The sequence below is a fragment of the Gracilinanus agilis genome, chromosome 4 (genome assembly GCF_016433145.1).
Source record: "Gracilinanus agilis isolate LMUSP501 chromosome 4, AgileGrace, whole genome shotgun sequence".
Taxonomy (NCBI): Eukaryota; Metazoa; Chordata; class Mammalia; order Didelphimorphia; family Didelphidae; genus Gracilinanus; species Gracilinanus agilis.
This window is the reverse complement of record NC_058133.1, coordinates 118044433-118065975: the sequence shown is the minus strand read 5'-3', so window position 1 is coordinate 118065975 and position 21543 is coordinate 118044433. Positions and strand designations below refer to the sequence as shown.

At 35.5% G+C, this 21543-nt stretch overlaps 1 protein-coding gene across 4 annotated transcripts in view; it reads left to right on the top strand.

Annotated features, from left to right (window-relative positions):
• Positions 1-21543, top strand: part of INTS7 (integrator complex subunit 7) — a 90578-nt gene that overhangs the window by 34383 nt on the left and 34652 nt on the right. For all 4 annotated transcript variants that reach the window (XM_044676706.1, XM_044676704.1, XM_044676705.1 and 1 more), the window contains 5 exons: positions 5277-5476; positions 8226-8348; positions 13954-14071; positions 17578-17712; positions 20087-20184. In XM_044676706.1, the coding sequence (XP_044532641.1) occupies positions 5277-5476; positions 8226-8348; positions 13954-14071; positions 17578-17712; positions 20087-20184 (674 nt within the window). The remainder of the gene's footprint in view (positions 1-5276; positions 5477-8225; positions 8349-13953; positions 14072-17577; positions 17713-20086; positions 20185-21543) is intronic.

The window sequence follows — 21543 nt, the reverse complement described above, 5'->3', positions numbered from 1 at the left end:
AGTACTTTGTCTATTTCATCTGTTTTTTCAAAGTACCAGCTTCTAGTCTTATTTATTAATTCAATAGTTCTTTTACTTTTGATTTTATTAATTTCTCCCTTGGTTTTTAGTATTTCTAATTTAGTTTTCATCTGGGGATTTTTAATTTGCTCGCTTTCTAATTTTTTGAGTTGCATGCCCAATTCATTGATCTCTGCCCTCCTTAATTTGTTAATATATGCACTCAAGGATATAAATTTCCCCCTGAGTACTGCCTTGGCCGCATCCCACAGAGTTTGGTAGGATGTCTCATCATTGTCATTTTCTTCAGTGAAATTGTTGATTGTTTCTGTGATTCCTTCTTTGACAAATTGGTTTTGAAGAATCATATTATTTAATTTCCAATTAGTTTTTGATTTTCCTGTCCAGGTGCCCTTACTGATTATTATTTTTATTGCATTATGATCTGAGAAGGTTACATTTATTATTTCTGCTCTTTTGCATTTGTTTGCAATGATTCTATGCCCTATAACATGGTCAATCTTTGTGAATGTGCCATGTGCAGCTGAAAAGAAGGTGTATTCCTTTTTGTCCCTATTTATTTTTCTCCACATATCAATTAAATCTAATTTTTCTAGGACTTCATTCACCTCTCTTACCTCTTTCTTATTTATTTTTCGGTTTGATTTATCTAGATCTGATAGAGGAATATTTAGATCTCCCACTAGTATGGTTTTACTATCTATTTCCTTCTTGAGCTCTGCCAGTTTCTCCTTTATGAATTTGGGTGCTATGCCACTTGGTGCATACATATTGAGCAGTGTTAATTCCTCATTGTTTATACTGCCTTTAATCAGGATGTAATGACCTGTCTTTTTTAATCCTATCTATTTTTACTTTGGCTTTGTCAGAAATCATAATAGCCACTCCTGCCTTCTTTTTCTCATTTGATGCCCAAAAGATTTTGCTCAAGCCCTGAACTTTAAACTTGTGTATGTCCACCCGCCTCATATGTGTTTCTTGTAGACAACATATGGTGGGATTTTGGTTTCTAATCCACTCTGCTATTTGCTTGTTTTATGAGCGAGTTCATCCCATTCATATTCAGAGTTATAATCATCAGTTGTGCATTTGCTGACATTTTCGAATCCTCCCCTATTCCTACCCCCTTTTTCCTTATACTTTTTTCCTATTAAACCAGTGGTTTGCTATTGAGGCGCTATAGCTTATCCCCTCCCTTGATTAACTTCCCTTTCTACCCCCTCCCTTATTATTCCCCCCTCTTTTTGTTTTTAAAGGCCTTATGAATTCCCTCCCCCTTCTCCCCTCCCTTTTTTTGACCTCCCCACTCCCCTGCTCCCCTTAGTTTATCCCTTCTAACTTTCTCAGAAGGGTTAGATAAGAGTTTTATGTCCCAATGGATAGTATAGCTACTCTTCCCTCTCTGGGTTGATTATTCTGAGAGTAAGGTTTGATTATTACCTCTTAATGCTCTCTTCCTCTCCTTCTTATAATAGTATTTGTCCCCTCTCCCTCCCATGCCCTCTTTGTGTATCCTATTTTTCTTATTCACTCAAGTTTCTCTTGGTGTCCCCTGCTATTCACACCCTCTTTCCCATCCCCCATGTCATCTTAGATTATTTAGTGTTCCACCCTCACCCTGTGAATTATTCTTCTCATTACTATAATAGTGAATAGAGTTCACTACAGAGAATTATACATAACATTTCTCTACATAGGAATACAGATAATTAGATCTCAGTGAGGCCCTTAAAAAGGCAAATTTAAAAATTATAAGCTTTCTTTCTTTCCCCTCTGTATCTTATTTACCTTTTCATGTTTCTCTCGATTTTTGTGGTTGGATATCAAACTTTCCATTTAGCCCTGGTCTTTTCTGTGCAAATACCTGGAATTCTTCAATTTTGTTGAATGCCCATACTTTCCCCTGGAAATATATAGTCAATTTTGATGGGTAGTTGATCCGTGGTTGCAGGCCCAGCTGTCTTGCCTTTCTGAATATCGTATTCCAAGCCTTTCGATCTTTTAGCGTGGAGGCTGCCAGATCCTGTGTGATCCTGATTGGTGCTCCTTGGTATTTGAATTGTCTCTTTCTGGCTTCTTGTAAGATTTTTTTCTTTTACTTGGAAGCTCTTGAATTTCGCTATTATATTCCTGGGTGTTGTCTTTTCTGGGTCTAGTGTAGAGGGTGACCTATGGATCCTTTCAATGTCTATATTGCCCTCTTGTTGTAGAACTTCAGGGCAATTTTGCTGAATAATTTCTTTTAGTATGGAGTCCAAATTTCTATTAATTTCACCCTTTTCAGGGAGACCAATGATTCTCAAATTGTCTCTTCTAGACTGGTTTTCTTGGTCTGTCACTTTCTCATTGAGATATTTCATGTTTCCTTCTATTTTTTCAGTCTTTTGGCTTTGTTTTATTTGTTCTTGTTGTCTTGAGAGATCATTAGCTTCTAATTGTCCAATTCTAGCCTTTAAGGACTGGTTTTCGGCTATAATCTTTTGGTTTTTGACTATGATCTTTTGGTTTTCGGCTATAATCTTTTGGTTTTCGGCTATAATCTTTTAGTTTTCCTTTTCAATCTGGTCATTTCTGGTCTTCAATTGACTTGCCTCACTTTCCAATTGCGAAATTCTGCCTTTTAAACTGTTATTTTCTTGCCTGATTTCCTTTTGAGCTACTTCCCATTTCTCTGACCAACTCTTTTCCAACTTTCTCGTTATCTCAGTTTTAAACATTTCAAGAGCTTGTGACCAGTTTTGATTATCTTGGGATGGTTCGGATGTGATTTCTTGTTTTTTTTCTCCTCTTCTGGTTGCTCGGTAGGCTGGATTTTCTCTGTGTAAAAGTTGTCGAGTATTAAAGATTTCTTTTTCTTGTTGTTAATCTTTTTCTCTCTCTTCTGGACTTCCTGGTTCTGGGTAGCCATCGTTAGCCCAGCCGCTTCTCAGCTTTATCCTCGCGCTCAGGGTTTGTCTGCGGTCTTTTGGCTCCTGAGGTCTGAGGTCTGGTTTTTTTCCAAGGTCAAGCCCCCTGCCTGACCCTCTTGCTTGATCCTCTGCAGGAGGCTCCTTTACAAGTCTCAGGGCGCTGCCTCCACAGTCGTATACCCGTCTGCACTGGTTCCCCACTCAGGGTTTCAGAACCTTTGCTCCCGCCTGTGTCCGCCTCTGCCTGCGTCTCCGCCTGCGCTCTGCGTCCGCGCTCAGAGTCCCTGTGAGTTCCTCAGCTTTTTGGGGTCCCAAATCTTGCCGCTCTCAGGAACAGGCCCTGGAGCTGCCAGTGACTCAATGGGTGCCCCAAACTTGCTCTATTTCTTTTGACCTGGCTTCGGTGCTGCAGGTGGTGTGGGGGGGGGGTGGTTGCTCAGCCCACGATTCAGTGAGAGCTGTTTCACCTCTTTATAGCATGGAAATGTCCCGATTCCACGTACCTTCCATGCTGCACCCTGTTGTGGGGTCCCTCCGTTCGACTGGGTTTGTTTTTATGCCCCCTTGAGAAGTCCTGTATGTTTCAGTCAGGAGAGGTTAAGCGCTGCTTTTTACTCTGCCGCCATCTTAACCCGGGACACTGTTGACGTTTTCTTAATAGGTACTGTCCTCTCTGAGTTTTTGTGATACTGCTTTTTTCTAATTTTCTCTCTACCTATCTTTTCACTCCTTCTTAGTCTCCTTTGCTGAATCACCATAGTTTGCCCACTAACAGTTCGAGGTAGGTAGTTGATACAGTGGATAAATATTAGAGCCAGGAAGATCAGGATTCAAATCCTCCCTCAGATACTTCAATAGCTGCATGATCCAGAGCAAGTCACATAACTTACATAAGCCTCAGTTTCTTCATCCATAAGATGGGGGGGGGATAGCAATAGCTTCTTTCCCCCAGGGTTGTCTTAAGGATAAATGAAATATTTGTAAAGTGCCATATAAATGATAGCAGTTATTACCCCTGAGGCACTGTTCTGGGCTTCCTTCTCTTTAACTCTTTCTCTGAGAGAACTCATGGGCTAGGATGCAGTCTTCCTTCACTTCTACCTCTCAGAATCCCTAGTTTCCTTCACAATTTTATTTATATTTCCTTTCTACATGAAGTATTTCCTTATCCCTCTTTTTCCCCCTGAAATTACCTTATTAATATATATTTTTTGAGATCCAATGTATGCTCATTTAGGAAGAGGATTGTTTGGGTTTTGCCTTTGTATCTCAAGTGCCTAGTACAGTGCTTAGGGCATAGTAACCTCTTACTAAATGCTTGATAAAATGATTAATAGAAGTATATTTGAGGGGGCATCCAGGTGGCTCAATGGATAGAGAGCCAGGCCCAGAGACAGAAGGGCCTGGGTTCAAATTTAACCTCAGACACTTCCCAGCAGTGTGACCTTGGATGTGTCACTTAATTCCTATTCTCTAGCCCTTGCTGCTCTTCTGCCTTAGAACCAATACATAATATTGATTCTAAGATGGAAAGTGAGGGGTTGTGTTTTTTTTTTTAAAGAATATTTGAAACCATGAGCTAATATTACATAGTTTGGAAAAGGTATTTTCTTTATAAACAGGCTTTAAAATAGAGATATCTATTCTACCTTCTTCCCTTTAATATAGGAAAGAAACAACCATTTATTAAGTACCTACTCTGTGCCAGGTGCTTTATAAGTACAGTAGCAAGACAAAATTCAGTATGACTAATGATGACCTGAGATGCAGTGCATGACAGTGCCTTGAGTGACTGACTCTGCTCTAAGCACTCTACAGCACCTGCTTTAGCTGCTTTCATGGCTATTGGAATTAACTGTCTTCATCCACCCATTCCATTGGGGGAAGACTTCACATGCTTAGGGTAGACACTCCCCCCAAATGTCTGAGGAGTTGAGGCCATAGTTATCCTCAACCTAGTTTAGCCCATCTGCAGAGATGATTTTACTAGGCTTTGGCTGCCGAGCATGCTATAACTTCTTAGAGCCATAGGTTAGAGTTGAGTGAAAGATAAATACCATAAATGGATGAACAAGCCCTTACACTGGACAGAAAAATGTCAATAACTTTTTTTTTAAGAAAGAAGAAAGGAAAATAGGTCACATGAAACATTAGTCTTAAAAGGGATATAGAACAAAAGCCTTTTCTCATTTTGTTGTTTATTAATTTCGTTTTGCCTTGTTAAAGCCTGTCTAGGGCTAGATTTTTACCACTATTTGGTAAAATAATAAATTTTGTTTGACTATTTAATGGGACAAGCAGTAATTTTGGTTATCTGGGAGCTATAACACTTCTTTTTTGCACTAGGTTTAGCTACACCAGTAGACTTGAAACTGAAATTGATCCCTATATTACAACATATGCATCATGACGCAAGCCTGGCTTCCAGTGCCCGCCAACTCCTACAACAGCTGGTCACTTCCTATCCCTCTACCAAGATGGTCATTGTTACATTGCATACTTTTACATTGCTTGCTGCTTCATCTTTAGTTGATACTCCCAAGCAGGTAATTTTAATTTTCTTTATTAAACAAGCCATTTCTTCAGACACAGCTAATAAAATTGTTCACACCTCATAAATACAATAAAAATAGATGTTCTAATTTTGATGACTTTTTTTTTTTAAACTTCATTATCTGGTAACCTCCATATATTTGCTCTTTACTTCCTTGTGGTTGCTATACCAATATTTCTATATCCTTAAGATAAAATAATTGGTAGTTTAACATCTGGTCATTCAAAAGCTATTCCTTGCCAGGTAAAACATTTTTATTTCTCTATTGAGAGAATAAGAGTACCATCCTGAAAGATAGTGTATTTCTCCTTTGCATATTCAAGGCCTTTTATCTCTCAGTTACTTTTATCTCTATTATGGGGAAATTAAAAACTTGCTTTATTCAAGGGTGTTAATTTTAATTTGGTTTATAGCCCCTAATTTGGTAAGTTGAACTAAATTACTAGTGCATATATAGGCATTTACCTATGTATAGCCAGTTATAATACTGTCTTTGTAATTATTCACCTACCCCAAGGCTTCTTCCTCTTCCACTATTCCCTTAAAATAATAACTAAGTTTCTGGGGCCATGGATTAGGTGTGGGTTATGGGGCTCTCTGATCCACTACCACTTCGTCGCTTTTCTTCCCTCTGGAGCATATACATACTTGATTCTCACCTTTCCTTTATTGTTAGACTTTCAAAGCTTAGTTATAATTTTCATATACAAGCTCATCTATTTTAGCCATCTTCAATTTGTTTTCTAACCTTTGCCTGCTACTTCATGGAAATTTCTCTTCAGTTCCAGTTTTCATTTTCTCTCTTTTTGTTTCATTTGTAACCCAGAAAACAGTTCTAGTTGTGACTGATAAAGGAACAGTGTTTATAGAATATACAAGTAAATCATTACCATTTATTTTTTCCCACTGTTCTTTATCAGTCATTACAACTTCTGTAATTATGTGTAGTCTTTTAAAACATATTAAAATTCCAAGCTTTAAGTTTTTCTGCATTAGTTACATGTTAAATTATTAACTTCCTTTTTTATGGTTACTTTAAGCCTCTTGCTGAGATTTAGAAAGTACCCCAGGGGGCAGCTGGGTAGCTCAGTAGATTGAGAATCAGGCCTAGAGATGGGAGGTCCTAAGTTCAAATCTGGCCTCAGATACTTCCCAGCTGTGTGACCCTGGGCAAGTCACTTGACCCCCATTGCCTATCCTTACCACTCTTCTAACCAGGAGCCAATACACAGAAGTTAAGGGTTTAAAATAAAAATTAAAAAAAAAAAAAAGAAAGAAAGAAAGTACCCCAGTCTCATCAGCAACACTTTTACAAACCAACCTCTAAAGTGTGATTTTAAGTTGATTCTCATTAGTTTCAGTTTCAAAGAGAAATTCAGTGTCCAAATTCCTAATTGGAAGGGGACATTCTATTCCATAATGATTGTGCTGTTAATTTTATAAAGCACTTGAAAAAGCCCAGAAGTCTTTTAAGTTGATTGACTTCCATTTACTTCCTTATCTATCTTTAATTAAAGCTGCTTTTTTCTCAATTACTAGCATTCAGAAATTTTTTGAAAGCTATTTTGTTCAATTTTATTATTATTTTGATTAATCATTAGTAATATAGCAAAATTATGTTTATATTTCCTAGCAGAGGTACACTGTTAAATCTATATCACAGATTAAATAGGCATTTTTACATGACCTTGGAACTTAAATACCATTTATAGGGAGGTTTCTATGGGAACTTAAAATTTTTATTTCTAAACTAACTACTTAAATAATTAAACAAATAAACTTAGAAACAACCTATAGGCATACCTCATTTTATTGTGCTTCCCAGATGTTGCTTTTTTTTTAATTGAAGATTTGTGGCAAACCATTCATCAAGCAGTTGCATCAGTGTCATTTTTCTAATAGCATGTGCTCACATTGTGTCTCATTTTGGTAATTCTCGCCATATTTCAGACCATTTCATTATTATTATAATTTCTGTTATGGTGATCCGTGATCAATGTTCTTTGATGCTTTTATAAATTGTTTTGGAATGCTACAAACCCCATCCTTATAAGACAGTGAACTTAACTGCTACATATATTCTGACTGCTCCACCGACTGTTCCCGTCTTTCTCCCTCTGTTTGGGTCTGCCTATTTCCTGAGATACAACAGAGTTGAAATTAGGCCAATTAATTACCCCTTAATGGCCTCTCAGTGTTCAAGTGAAAGGAAGAATCAATGGATGCAACAAACTTCATTGTTTTCTTATTTTAAGAAATTGTCACAGCCATCTTGGCCTTCAGCATTCACCACACTGATCAGTCAGCAGCCATCAACATTGAGGCAAATCCTTCCACCAGCAAAAAGATTAAGACTTGATGATGGGTGACAATTTTTAGCAATAAAGTATTTTTTAATTAAAGTATGAGCATTCATTTTTTTTAGACATGATACTTTTGTACACTTAATAGACTATGGTGTAAATATCACTTTTAAATGTACTGGGAAATCAAAAATGCATATGATTTGTTTTATTGTGATATTTACTTCATTATGATGGTCTGGAGCCAAATTTGCCAAATCTCCAAAATATGCCAGTATTTATAAGTTGAATGAAATCCCTATTGCCTTAAACATGAAAAAAAACAACATATTTTAAGAAATATCTTAGTAATTTATTAATAAATGATTTTATCAATTCCCAAATAAAAATTTTAAACTCTAATTTGTTATTCTTTATGAATGATAACTTTCTTTATAGATTCAACTCCTTTTACAATACTTGAAGAATGATCCCAGGAAAGCAGTAAAAAGACTTGCTATTCAGGACCTGAAGTTACTTGCAAATAAAACACCACATACATGGAGCAAAGAAAACATACAGGTATGTAAACATTAAACATCAATATTTTTAATAGAAAAACCACATGATGTTTTAAATATGACTTAAAATATGCACAAGAACCACAAATCTGTTCCTTTTGTTTTTTTCTAAGCAATATAGTCTTAATGATCAGTGTTCTAAGTGAATAATCTATACTTATGATATATATTGTTAATTAAATAGACCTAAATTAGATTCTTTTTAAATATTGAGATATTTCTTCACTTGTAAATTTAAGATATGGCCAAGATTCAAGATCTAAAAAATACTCGTTTTTTTAGTACAGCATCTGTGCTACTGACCTCCTAGTTTCTGTACTTACCAATAACATAAAAAAGATGTCTATTTTCCTTCAAACTTCTGCTGTAACTTGCCATTTTCATTCTCTTTAGCATTGGAACAGTGGCTGTGTGTGTGTGTGTGTGTGTGTGTGTGTGTGTGTGTGTGTGTGTGTGTGTGTGTGTGTTTTTTAATCTGTTCCTTCTTGGTTGTCTTAGGGGGGAATATAGTCACTAACATTTTCCTTTCCCTGCCTACAAAATATTATTCTTTTTCATAGAGAGATGTTCTGGAATTTTCTGTTTTCAATAAGAGTAAACTTCATTTTAAGTTTTCTTTTTTTTTTTTTTTTAAACCCCTTACTATCTGTCTTTGTAACAACTCTAAGACTAGCAGGACAAGGACTAAGTAAAATGGAGTTAAATGACTTGCCCATAATCCTGTAGCTAAGAAGTGGTTGAAGCAGACTTGAACCCAGGTCCTTTCACCTCTAAACTTGGCACTCTATCCACTGTGCCACCTAGCTGTCACATTTTCAAATTTTTTGGTTTTTGTTTGTTTTTTAATCTTAATCTTGAACTATTAGAGTTGTCTTTCACATTAGTGTATTTATGGTTTATTGTGGAGTTTTGGTTGTGTTCTTACAACAGTTACAAATAAGGAAGTGTTTTGCATGACAATAAAAATAAAATTTAAAAAACTCTTAATCCTACATTCTTTTATTTGTAGCTTTTTATATTTTATCAGATTGTAGTCCTATTTATTGACCTCATTGAAAATCACCTATTCCTCGTAAAGAATGACTGAAATTTAATTAACCAAATATAATTACTTAGTTCTTGATTTCCTCAAGTCAAGGGATTTGACTTGTATATCATGAACCAGATTTTCATCCTCATACCCCTAGTGTATGGTGTATATACACATATGTGTATAATGTGTCTTTATTTTAGACTAAACCCATAGTAGGTTCAAAGGTTTCAAAATGCAGTGACCACACATAGAGGATAAATGAAACTTAAAATCTTTTTACTTCAGCAAAGATTAACATAATCAGTCAAAAGGAGGAAAATTTTAAAATAATATTCAACTTTTCCTGGAGAATCATCACAGCTAAAAAAGGATTCCACAAAGATTAGGCAAGAAGCAAGGTAAAAGTTTTAACATGAACTTTCCCCCTGGGCTGGTCTTTTATACTGCAAGCATCAGGGAAGCAAAGTCACCCTGTCTTCCTACAGCATCAGTCCAAGCTGAATAAAAGAAGAGTTGCTTCTATAGCAGCCCTTCAACTGAATGAAACAGAATTACTATTTAAAAAAAAAATACTTTTAATAGCTTTTTTCTTTACCAATGTTTACTGCTATATCACTCCCTCACTCTCCCAGGAAGCCATTCCTTATAATAAATAATTTTTTGAAAAAATAAAAAGAGGAAGAGGAAAAAGTTTATCCCAGTTGATCAATACATTGAAAAACAATCTTTATTCTTTTTACTAAACTACGTGCCCACATTTTGCATATACAAATCCAGTTTACCTAGTTATTACTTAGTACTTTGATGGTGAACCTATAGTACACAGAAACCTCTCTGTGGGCACACACAGGACCCTGGCTTGGCTGACCAGGAGCCTGCCCCCTCCCTGAAAACAACAGGTGGGACATTCTAGCCACCTTCCACTGTCCCAGGAGCAGAGCACAGCCACTCTCAGTGGCTGCACGGATTGATTATGGCCGAGTACGGCCACCTCTGCTGCCAGGGGCCTCTAGCCAGAGCAGACTACCCTTTCTTCCCCTCCCCCAGCCCCCAAATGCAGGGGGTGGGGCATTCTAGCCTCACTCCACTGTCTCAGGGGCTGAGTGTGGCTGGCCTACTGTTGCTGCTGGCAATGGCAGCAACATGGCCACACCTGCCTCACCTCTAGATGAAGCAGGCCACCCTGCCAACCTGCAGCCTAATTCTCCCCGCAAACACAGGGGTGGGTGGGGTACTGCATGCAGTCAGGGAGTAGGGAATGCACTCTAGGGGGGGCATAGGGTCCCCAAAAGATTTGCCATCACTGACTTAGTAGGTAGTATGGTTAGAAAATATTCAATTCTTTTTGTTCCCTGTCTTAGAATCTGTCTCTTTCTACACCTGATGCTGTTATATGAAATGAATAGGCCCTGAATTCAGGGTTTGGGGTTGTGGAGCTATACATACTATAAAGTTAATAATTACTTACATTTTCTATAGTGCTTAGAGGTTGCAAAGTGCTTTCCTCATAATATATCTTTCATGTTATATTGGTAAAAGCTTTGGATTAGAAATCATGTGATTTCTAATGGTACAACAATAGAGAGGAAACAGTGGATAGGTTGAGGAGTGTCTGTAGCCAAAGTGGGTGCTTATGGATGAATATGCCTGAGTAGGATTCAAGAAAATTATGGTCATAAGGAAACATCATCTAGGCTAGAAATAGGCTGTCATAGAAGACATCAATCTTTCTGAAATGCCTAGGAAACAAAAACTATATTGCAAATATAAATGCAAACTATATGATCCTTTGAAACCGTGGTGTAAGTACTACAGGTTTTATTATCCCTATTTTAAAGACAAATGTATTAAGTTTCTAACAGATTTAAGTGATCCTATAGTCACATAGCTATTACGTATCTAAAGTAGAGCTGAAACCCATGTCTAGACTCAAAGTTTAATGCTCTTACCAGTATACTAAGTACACTGCCTTTCTGTATTGTTGATGATTTCAGGCTATTTTAATCCATTTCTCAAGTGATTTAGATGAACCATTAACTTGAAAGACTTAATGTACTTTTTTTCCCTTTAAGCACATACTTTCTGTCTTAGAATCAATACTTTGTATTAGTTCCAAGGCAAAAAAGCAGTAAAGCTAGACAGTAGCGTAAGTGACTTATCCCAGGTCACTCAGATAGGAAGTATCTGGGTCCAGACTTGAACCCAGGACCTCCCATTTCTAGGCCTGGCTTTGAATCCCTTGAGCCACTAGCTGCCCCCTTTGAAAAGAGAACAACTTGTAAGATAAATGAGGACCACTGACTTCCTCCTTTCTTTTTTTCTTTAACACCCAATAACCACATGCAAATAAATACACTAGTTTGTTGAAGGCTAAAATTATAATTTTAAATTAAAATTTAAGGTGAAATCTGATTGTTCAGTGTTGTTGAAGACAGATTGTAATTTGACTTTTTTTTGTGTGACTTAAGTGTTTACTCAATTAAGTCTTAATTCATCAGCAAGCATTTAGTTAGTACAAGCTATGTGCCAGGCACTGTACTAAGTGCTTGATATGTAAAGAAAAACAAAATAAAGTCTTTACTTTTGAATTTGACTACAGTAGTCCTGAGGTATTTTATTTTGGGCTCTCTTTTAGTCTCTGTTTTTCCCTCTTTTTCATGGACATCAGGGAAATTTTCCTCAATGATTTTTTTTTTTTAATATGGTGTGCAGGTTCTTATTTTGATCATGGCTTGCAAGTAGACCAGTGATTCTTAGTTATTACTCTTGAGTCTGTTTTCCAGGTTGGTTGTTTTTCCAGTGAGGTATTTCAGATCTTCTATTTTTTCTTTCGTATTTTTCTTTCATTTTATCTTATTTTTTCCTGATATCTTATGGATTCATTAGCTTCCATTTGTCTGATTCTAATTTTAGGGGCTTATTTTCTTCCCTTGAGTTTGTTTCCTTTTCCATTTAGCCAATTTAACTCTTTAAAGAATCATTTTCTTCAGTATTTTTTGTTGGTTGGTTGGTTGGGTTTGTTTTTTTTCACCCTCCATTTCCATCTGGTCCATTCTAATTCTTAGGGTGTTGTTTGCTTTGGTATATCTTTGCCTCACCTGTGTTTGAAGTCTTTCTGTCAGTACTCTTATTATTTGGTTTCTAGACTTCTTTTCAAGTTCTTCCAAAGATTCTTTTGGGTCTTGGCATCCATTCACACTTTCCTTTAAAGCTTCACGTTTCCTTTTTTCATTGTTGTCCTCTTTTGAGTTTGTGTCCTTGTCACTAAAGTAACTCAGGTGAGGTTTTTTTCTTTGTCTTTTGCTCATTATTTTCTATTCTTCTGTTGAGGTTCTTCTTTGATTCTGAGGTAGAGAAAGCACTGTTCCAAGCTTGCAGAGTACTCTTCCATGGTACTTCTGCCTTTGTTTCCAGCATTGTGTCTCTGGAGGTTGGTGTCCCTGCCACCTTGCTGTGGGGTGGCTTACGCCTGTTTTGTCCAGCTAGATTCCACTCCCCATGCTGCCAGTTCCCCTATTGGCTCATGAGCTGTGCTGGTCCCCACTCTGCCACTTCACTGCCTCAGGCCAAGTGGAAGTACATTGGTCTCAGTCCCTGCTCTGGCTTTGCTAACTGTTCCATGTGGCTTAGGCTAAGCTCTGCCACCTCATGAAAGTGTTTTGGTCTTGTGCCTGCTCTGCCTTCACTCCCCATGCCAAGTGGCTCAGACTGGGCTTGGTCCTGCTCTGCTACTTCAAACCTCTGGCCTTATAGCAAGCAACCTGGTGGGTCCATGTTCTCCTGGTTTCCACAGATACCATGCTCCCTGGGCTATTCTCTCTTCTTACTGAAATAAGATATGTTCCTCTTACTTTCCTTTGTTTTGAAGGAATTTGTTTTCTTTTTGCATGTACGTGGAAGGTTTAGGCAAGAAGAGCGTCCTTTATTTCATTGTCTTAGCTCCCTGCATGTAGCTAGGTTTTACTCTCAAGGTAGCTTACAGTCTATGAAGGAGACAACAGATAGATAACTATACAAATAAGCTATATGCAGGACAAATTAGAAATAATCAGTCTTACTCAGAAATCTTTTTTGCTCCTTTGCCTCTCAAAGAGAAAAATGGAGAGATTAAGAAAAATCTCTCTTAACACTAGATAGAGCAGTCAGGAAGACCTGCATTCAAATAGAGCCTCAGATACTAGGCCTATGACCTGAAGTAAGTAACTTAACTAATTTGCCTCAGTTTCTACAACTGTAAAATGGTGATCATAATAGCACCTAACTTTCAGGGTTATTGCGAACATCTAACAAAATTATATTTGTAAAGTACTTAACTCAGTGCCTGGCACATAATAGGCAACATATTAGTGCTAGCTATGATGATGATGATAAGTAAAAGAGAAGTTAAGCAAAGTGAAGGAATGGTACATTTTTGGTCCATTGTAATTCTCCAAAAAGGTGCCAACGTGATTCTGATTTCTTCCCCCATATAAAAATGCCTGACTGGTACTTATTTTGTTTAGAACCTAGAAAAATTAAACTAAATGGTGAGGAGCGGTCTAATCCTTATATTTATGTCCCTTTTGAATTTCAGGTACTCTGTGAGTGTGCCCTTCAAACTCCTTATGACAGTCTGAAACTAGGAATGCTCTCTGTCCTCTCTACCTTGTCAGGGACCATAGCAATCAAGCATTATTTCAGCATTGCTCCAGGTAAGGAAGAGGAGAAGTCTTTTTTAGGTTATTACTCACTTTCATAAAATTAAACTATGTTTAATTATCTTGAGTTTCTAAAAGAATATTCAAATTCTGAAAGATCTTAAAGTATTTTCATGGTATTCCAACTCTCATTATAGTTATCAAATAGGCCATCAATTGCTACTAGTTGATTTTGGTTGGGGCTAGATCACAGTTGAAGGCCATTGTTTTCCTTCCACTTATTAAAAATTTCCAATGTGGGTAGAATAGTACATTTATGAATTTAAAGTGGTCATGTGTGATTTCATACTTAACCTTACCCCGAAAAAAATTATCATTGTACTTAATTAAATCACATCTCCGTTATAGTACATTTCCTTGTACCTAGAAAGTAGTAGTTTGTTTACCAATAAGGCTCTTATTCTGAATATTTTTTTAACAAAATTCATGGGATGTTTTGCTTTTAACCAATTAAGTCATCTGATTAAACAACTCTTTGACTTAGGTGTCAGACAGTTTTCTTTTTAAAAATTTCTCAAAGTAAAAATGAGTATGTCAAGTATAGAATAATCACGATACTTCTAGCTCGGTAATTCTTTCGTTTTACTCCATATGTCCATGTGAATCAGAGCTGAAAGGAACCTTAGATATTCTCCTAATCCCCACATTTTATAAATGAAGAAAATGAGTTTTTGGAGGTAAAATTACTTTCCCAAGGTCACAAAGAGAGTAAATAGCAGTCAGGAGGAGAGCCTAGGTTCTCTGACTTCAAACCCAGAGTTCTGTTTACTGTGCCATGTAGTTTTGATTACATGTATATCATGTGTGTATAGATATGTAAATATGCATTTATTTAATAATGTGCCTAGTGTTCTAGATAGTCATACCTTAAATCTCATAGTGAAACCATATTATAATGGCTTTATTCAAATGAAAAGTAGTCATTTCCTTCATTTTTTTTCTCCATATTCATCTCCCTTCTACCTCATCCCACTACATACCAGAAATGAAAAGCATCTCTCGTGTAAGCACAAAATACCAAACCAACCCTTTAATTTCCCATCTTTTTGATTCATTCTTTCATTCTTGGAGTGAGGAGACCGGCAGGCAAGGTTTGGCAGGGTTTGGAAAGAAGAGGGCAGTCTAACTCTACACCTAGACTACTAAAAGTGCATAATAAATAAGTAAAAATAAATATTTATTCACAGTTATGATTTCTCTTTATATATTATTTAGCAACTTTAAAGTATTTTCCTTCCAACAACTCTTTGAAGTGAGGTGGACAAGAAGACAAATTCTTATCCCACCTCAGATATTCTTAACTCTGTGATCCTGGGCAAGTCACTAAAACCTCTGTTTGCTTCATTTTCCTCAACTATAAAATGGAGAGAATAATAGCACCTACCTCCCAGAGTTGTTGTGGGGATTAAATGATCACTACTCTCTTTTTAAAGGGGCCTCTTTTGCGTCACTTCCTGTGCCTTTCTCTTAGTTTACATGTCCAATCACAACATATGCTTTTCTTAGGACTTCCCAGGAGGCAGTTGGTAAATTCTGATTTGTCACTCACTCTAACACACATGGGTCACACATGACCCAACTTGTGAGTTAAGTGGAGATGTTTTCACCTTTGGTGATTAAATCTAAAGATGGGCAGGGTAGATTTAATCTTATTATCACAATTTCAAAGATGTCAGATTGTCAAAAAAAAAAAAACCTTTTTAAAAGAGTGATAATCTTTTGGTTTTGTGTCATAGGCCATAAATTGGATATACCTTCATTTCTTTAAGCCTAGATCCTAAGAAGTGCTTTTGTTTTAACCAGCAACATACCATAATTGACAAAGACATTTTTGGGTAGTCACTGCCCATAACTTACTGAAGGTGAAGAAGTGTAGAAACTATTTTTTCCAGTAATGAAGAAGAAAGCTATACTACTTTCTGAGAAAGGAAACCATATAAACAATAAAGATTATTCTATAGGTTGAACTACTACTTTGGAGGGGAAGGGTGAGGTTTGGATTCCTGAATAAATAAAAATGTGGTCAGGTTTGTTTTCTGGTTGATTTTAGGAATATTAACCTATCTATTACCCAACTGTCATAGTTAGAAGGCTTGATATAACAAGCCAAGAATAAAGATATTTCAAGTGGGGGAAAAAACAGTGTATTTATTTTAGTCTTGTTAATAGTAAACATCAGTTTTTCACCTAGTGTATAGAAGGCATCCCTATTCTTATAAAGGCTGGGTTTCTTTTGTTTTGTTTTGTTTTGTTTTGTTTTGTTTTAGTTGCCAATAGCAGCAAACTATAATTATGGAACTCTCTTTCTGAAACTGTCCTTAAGCTAATCTGCTCCTAGTATCTTTCAGATTTTTTAGGGCCATCATACAAAAACAGATGTTTGGGAATAGATCATTTCCTTTCATTTTATAAAACTTCACAAGTTGTTTATCACTAGCACTATATGAAATTTCAAAATAGACAACCAGATAAATAAGTATCTTAAATTTGGGCTATTATTTAAATAGCCAAATAGAGTAGAAACTAGCCTTTTTTAAATTAGCATAGATTATAAATTCTATATAGTTTATCTCTTGAAGAACTATTGCTCTTCTAGCAGAATCTTTTAGTGTACAAAGACTCATATATTGCCAAGAGTAAAAGCAACAACTCAAACTTCCCAAATATGAGATGTTTCTTTTTTATTTAAAACAAAGTAAAGAGCCATTAATGAAGATTTTTCAATATAAAATAGATATTTTTTCCTTAAAATTGTTTGATAACTGTCCGATCTTTATTTTGATTAAGAAGCAGTACTCAGCTTGGTGGCAGATTTGTCCAAATGATTTTGGTTTTATCCCAATTAACTTAAGAAAATAAAACAAGCTGTACTGTTAAGATTTAATATGTGGCCATCTTGAGGCACCTATTATTTAAAAAATGCTTGATGAGTATTTTTGGAAAGTTGTGATTTAATTAATCTTTTGACCTTCATAAATATGTTATTCTGAAATTTAGAGTTTTATAGTTTCGTTTTGTATAGTAAGTTTTCATTACATCTCTTTTATTTTTTAACACATAAACTTGAAATAGGTATTTTAAGTGTGTACAGTATATTAATTTTATCAATAAAAATCATTGATTAAACATTTTCTAAGTAATAAGCTTGTGACCGTCTCTAGTCCATTCTGAAAATGCGGAATTTAATTTCTAAAGTATAATCATAGCTCTATTATTTGGTTTTTACATTGGTTCTTTTTAGATTTAGGTTTTTAAAGGTAAGCTCAGGATAGACTTCACATGTGGAATCATTTAAAAAATACTCTTACATAGCCATTCTTTTCTTCCTGACAAAAAGAAGTGAAATGATGTTATAATACCAGTAGGAATAGAAAAATGAGATGAAAGCAAGGGAAGAGGTTTTAACTTAAAAATAAAAAAGGGCATATAATCCACATTACTGTAGATGGTTATGATGAATTTCATTTATACTGTTTGGGTTTTTTTCCCTCTTCATTTAGGAAACACAGTTACTTCACCAAGGTCATCTGATTTAGTCAAATTGGCACAAGAGTGCTGTTACCATAATAACCGAGGTATTGCGGTTCATGGAGTGAGGGTTTTAACTAATATAACTGCTTCTTGTCAAGAAAAAGGTAAATTTGAGCAATGTTTTTGGTTTGGAGACTTAAACATTTATACCAGCTTCTGTTTTGTTTTGTTTTTCCCCTTTCCTCCTGTCGTTATCCTCTTAAGTACTTTGCTCTATCATAGGATTAATTAGTAATTTTAGAGCTAGAACCCTAATGAGCTAAGTTTATAAATGAGGAATCTGGCAGCCTCAGAGATTGTGACTTGTTAGGCAAGAGGTCACAAAGCTAGTAAATATCACAGATGGTATTTGAACCTAGTTCTTCCTGACTTTAAGTCATTGGTCCATACCATGCTATCCTTGACTATCTTGACTGTCACTTTACCAAATGGTCTTAAATCAAGATTTTTCAAAGTTTATTGAGCAAAATAAGAAATTATATAAATTCTTACAATATAGGCATTGAGACTAGAATTTGAAAGGTTTGGTGAGATTTCCATTTCCTCCTGTTTTTCTTCTTATATCAGTATTCTTGCAAGTAGGGACACTGTTTTGACTTCCTAATAGGTATCTTCTGTGAAACTAACCATGGATTCTTCCATTAGCATTCACTGCAGGAAACTTTGAGGGGAAATATGTGTAATCTTTCTAGGACTCCCATTAAACATGATCAGGGGCTGACAAAAGATGATTCAAGCAGGCAGAAATGTGGGAAGGTGGTGATGGTGATGGTGATGGTGATGGTGATGGTGGTGATGGTGATGGTGGTGGTTTGATTTGCCTGGCACTTGATGCCTTTTATATCTCCCTATGTGTCTCCCTCCTATTTCCAGAGAATAAGGGGGTAGAGAGTAAAGATGTAAATAGATATCTCTTATTTTTCAATATCCATAGATATAGAGGCAGAAATATAGAGATAAAATGATTATACTCATATATTAGAACATTATTAGAAGTATAGAATTAAATTACATATTTTAGAATAAAGATATATATATATATGTCTGTATCAAGATGGTATTGTTCAGTCTTGTCTGACTCTTTGTGACCCATTGGACCATACTGTCCAGGGGATTTTCTTGGCAAAGATTTTTTCTTGGCAAATGGTTTGTCATTTTCTTCTCCAGTGGCTTAAGACAAACAGAGGTTAAGAGACTTACCCAGGGTCACACACATAGTAAAGTGTCTGAGGCCATATATGAGCTCAGGCCTTCCTGACTCTAGGGCCAGCATTTATCCATTGATACCTCATATTGAGATACCTATATATGTGTCTATATAGGGTGTTCCAAAAGGCTCGGTGCAGTTTAAAGACTTAAGTTTTAATATCTTAAAACTACATTAAGACTTTTGGAACATCCTATAGAATCTCTCCCCAGATCAGATATTTATGATCTATTTTGTAAATATCACAATAAACATCTCAAGTACAATTACTATATTTAAGTTTCATTTCATAAACATTTATTATGCACCTACTATATGCTAAGCACTGTGCTAGTTCCCTCCCAAAGAGCTTATAATTGAATAGTGGGAGACAACACACAACAGGAAGCTGAAAAAATGGAGGGAGAGGAAGAGAAGTTACAGAGTAGAAGGGACAGGATATTCTATAAAGAAACCAAGCTGAGCTGCTGAAAGTGGAGTTCCCTAGAAAATTCAGATCCCAGCCCCCTAAGAAAGAAGGCTTTGGGTGTAGTTTAGTGCTCTGCCTATCAGAAGGAAGAGGCCATGGGAGGAAATTGAAAGGTACTGAGTATTAAAAACTGAGTGAATAAACATGATGATGAGATTTCAGGTTATTAATTTAGAGTTGTCAAATCATTCCAGAAGAATTGTAATTCTTAAGTACTGAAAAAAGATAGTAAAAAAATATTTTTGATACAAAGGATTTCATTAATTTTTGGTTTGACTTTTCAAGTTAATGAGATTATAAGGGTACTGGTTTAGTTTATATTTATATCTTTTAAGTATAATTCAGATTTCATTATAAACCATAAGTTTTTGTTATCCTGACTCACATTTGAATGGGAATTAGGTAGTCTCTGCATAATTTAATGTATAACCTTATAGATATTAAATATACTACCCATTAAAGAAGACATAAAACATGCTGTATGCTTACTATTCCTTATAGTATTCCCCAACTAAGAGTTTCTATTACTATTTTTGTTATATTAACTTTTAATAAGTGGGAGGAGGTCATATTTTTCATTAAAGTAATGAAGAAGATAATAAAGTATAAAGATTAGAATTCCAGAAAAAAATGCCACATTCACTTTTTTTTCCCTGTGAAACTGTTTCAATCTTAATTACTATCTTTGTAAATGGCCATATGAATTTTAATGATTTCTGTTTCTCAGGCTCTTTGTTATCACTATACTTATATTTTATTTTTAATACTTCATTACCCCAGAATGTACAATTTATTTTTCTAGAACTTTTGGCATTGGAACAGGATGCAGTCTTTGGTCTCGAATCTCTCCTGGTGCTTTGTAGTCAAGATGATAGTCCAGGTGCTCAAGCAACTTTAAAGGTGAAATATTAACTTGCTCTAACATAGTTGTTTATATTAAATGAACAAAAGCTTTATTTTAATTTTCGCTTTAAAACCTAGTTTTTCATCTAAAAAAATCCCATAAGATGCAGAAAATAAAAATTTAAGCCGACACTTTTAGATTTTCACCATAAAGGATTAAACATTTGTGTACACGATATTGTCTTGAACACAGTATAAAGCAGATGAAATTGATGATCTCTTCTGACTTAGAGTTTGTAATTTAAAACATACAATATTAACATGAACCTCAAGACATATATAAAGGCACATATACCATATTTTTACCTAGAATTGATGGAATGTTACATCTAGACACATGAATATAAATATTTATTATATGTGGAATAGTAGTGCTGGATTTTGGTACTATAGGGACTATACTAGTTAGGAAAAGCTTCTTAGAGAGTGTTTAACTGGCAAAATGAAAATTCAGTTTTCTGAAACCTTCAGGAATCCGAACCACTCCTCAAAAAAGGGAATTACATCACTAGATACAAGAGTACCCAAAGCCAAATTGACAAAATAAGTAGAGATGTAGAGATATTGCATAAGATATTTAAAAAACAAAACCCCATACTTTAAACTTTAAGGGACATCATAGTTAAAATTTACAATTGCAGTAACAAGAAATTTGCAATTAGCCAATTCATATATAAATATGAAGATTGATTTCATAAGAAATATTACTTCACATTAACAAAAGATCAGAGACAAGAATAGTATTTTTTATAGGCCACCAAAATGACATCCTCAAAATTTATAACCTAAGCACCACTGTTTTTAAAAAAAAAAAAAAAAAAAAAGATGGACCTTCACAGAGAAACATTTAAGGCATTTTTTAAAACAACAAAAAGGTGAGTAGAGTATTCTGCTTACAAATAGCAAACATAAGAAAGGTAAATACAGTTATAAGAAAAGACTAAATCAGTTCCTAGGCATATAGACTGTTATTTAAAAAATAAATTGAACTAAGGGGTAGAAGAAATAAAATAGCTAGTAAATCAAAAGTGAAAGAGGAAGAAAATTATACATATAGTAGGACCCCCATATCTTCAGGGAACACATTCCTACATTCTAAGATTTACAACAGAAGGCTGAAACTGCAAATATAAACAAATATGCTAACTCCTATTATCTGTGTTCTCTCTCCCCATTCCTGCCTCTACAGCCTCCAACCCCTTCCAAACTTATACACACTATATACATACATTTCACAAATACCCTCTAAAAAGTTAAAAGTAGTAAAAGTGAAAGCAGAAGAAATTGCTAGATGCAGATGGCTGCCAAAGCAGATTTCCAGCACAACACTTCAACATGGAAGGATATCCAGTGCTT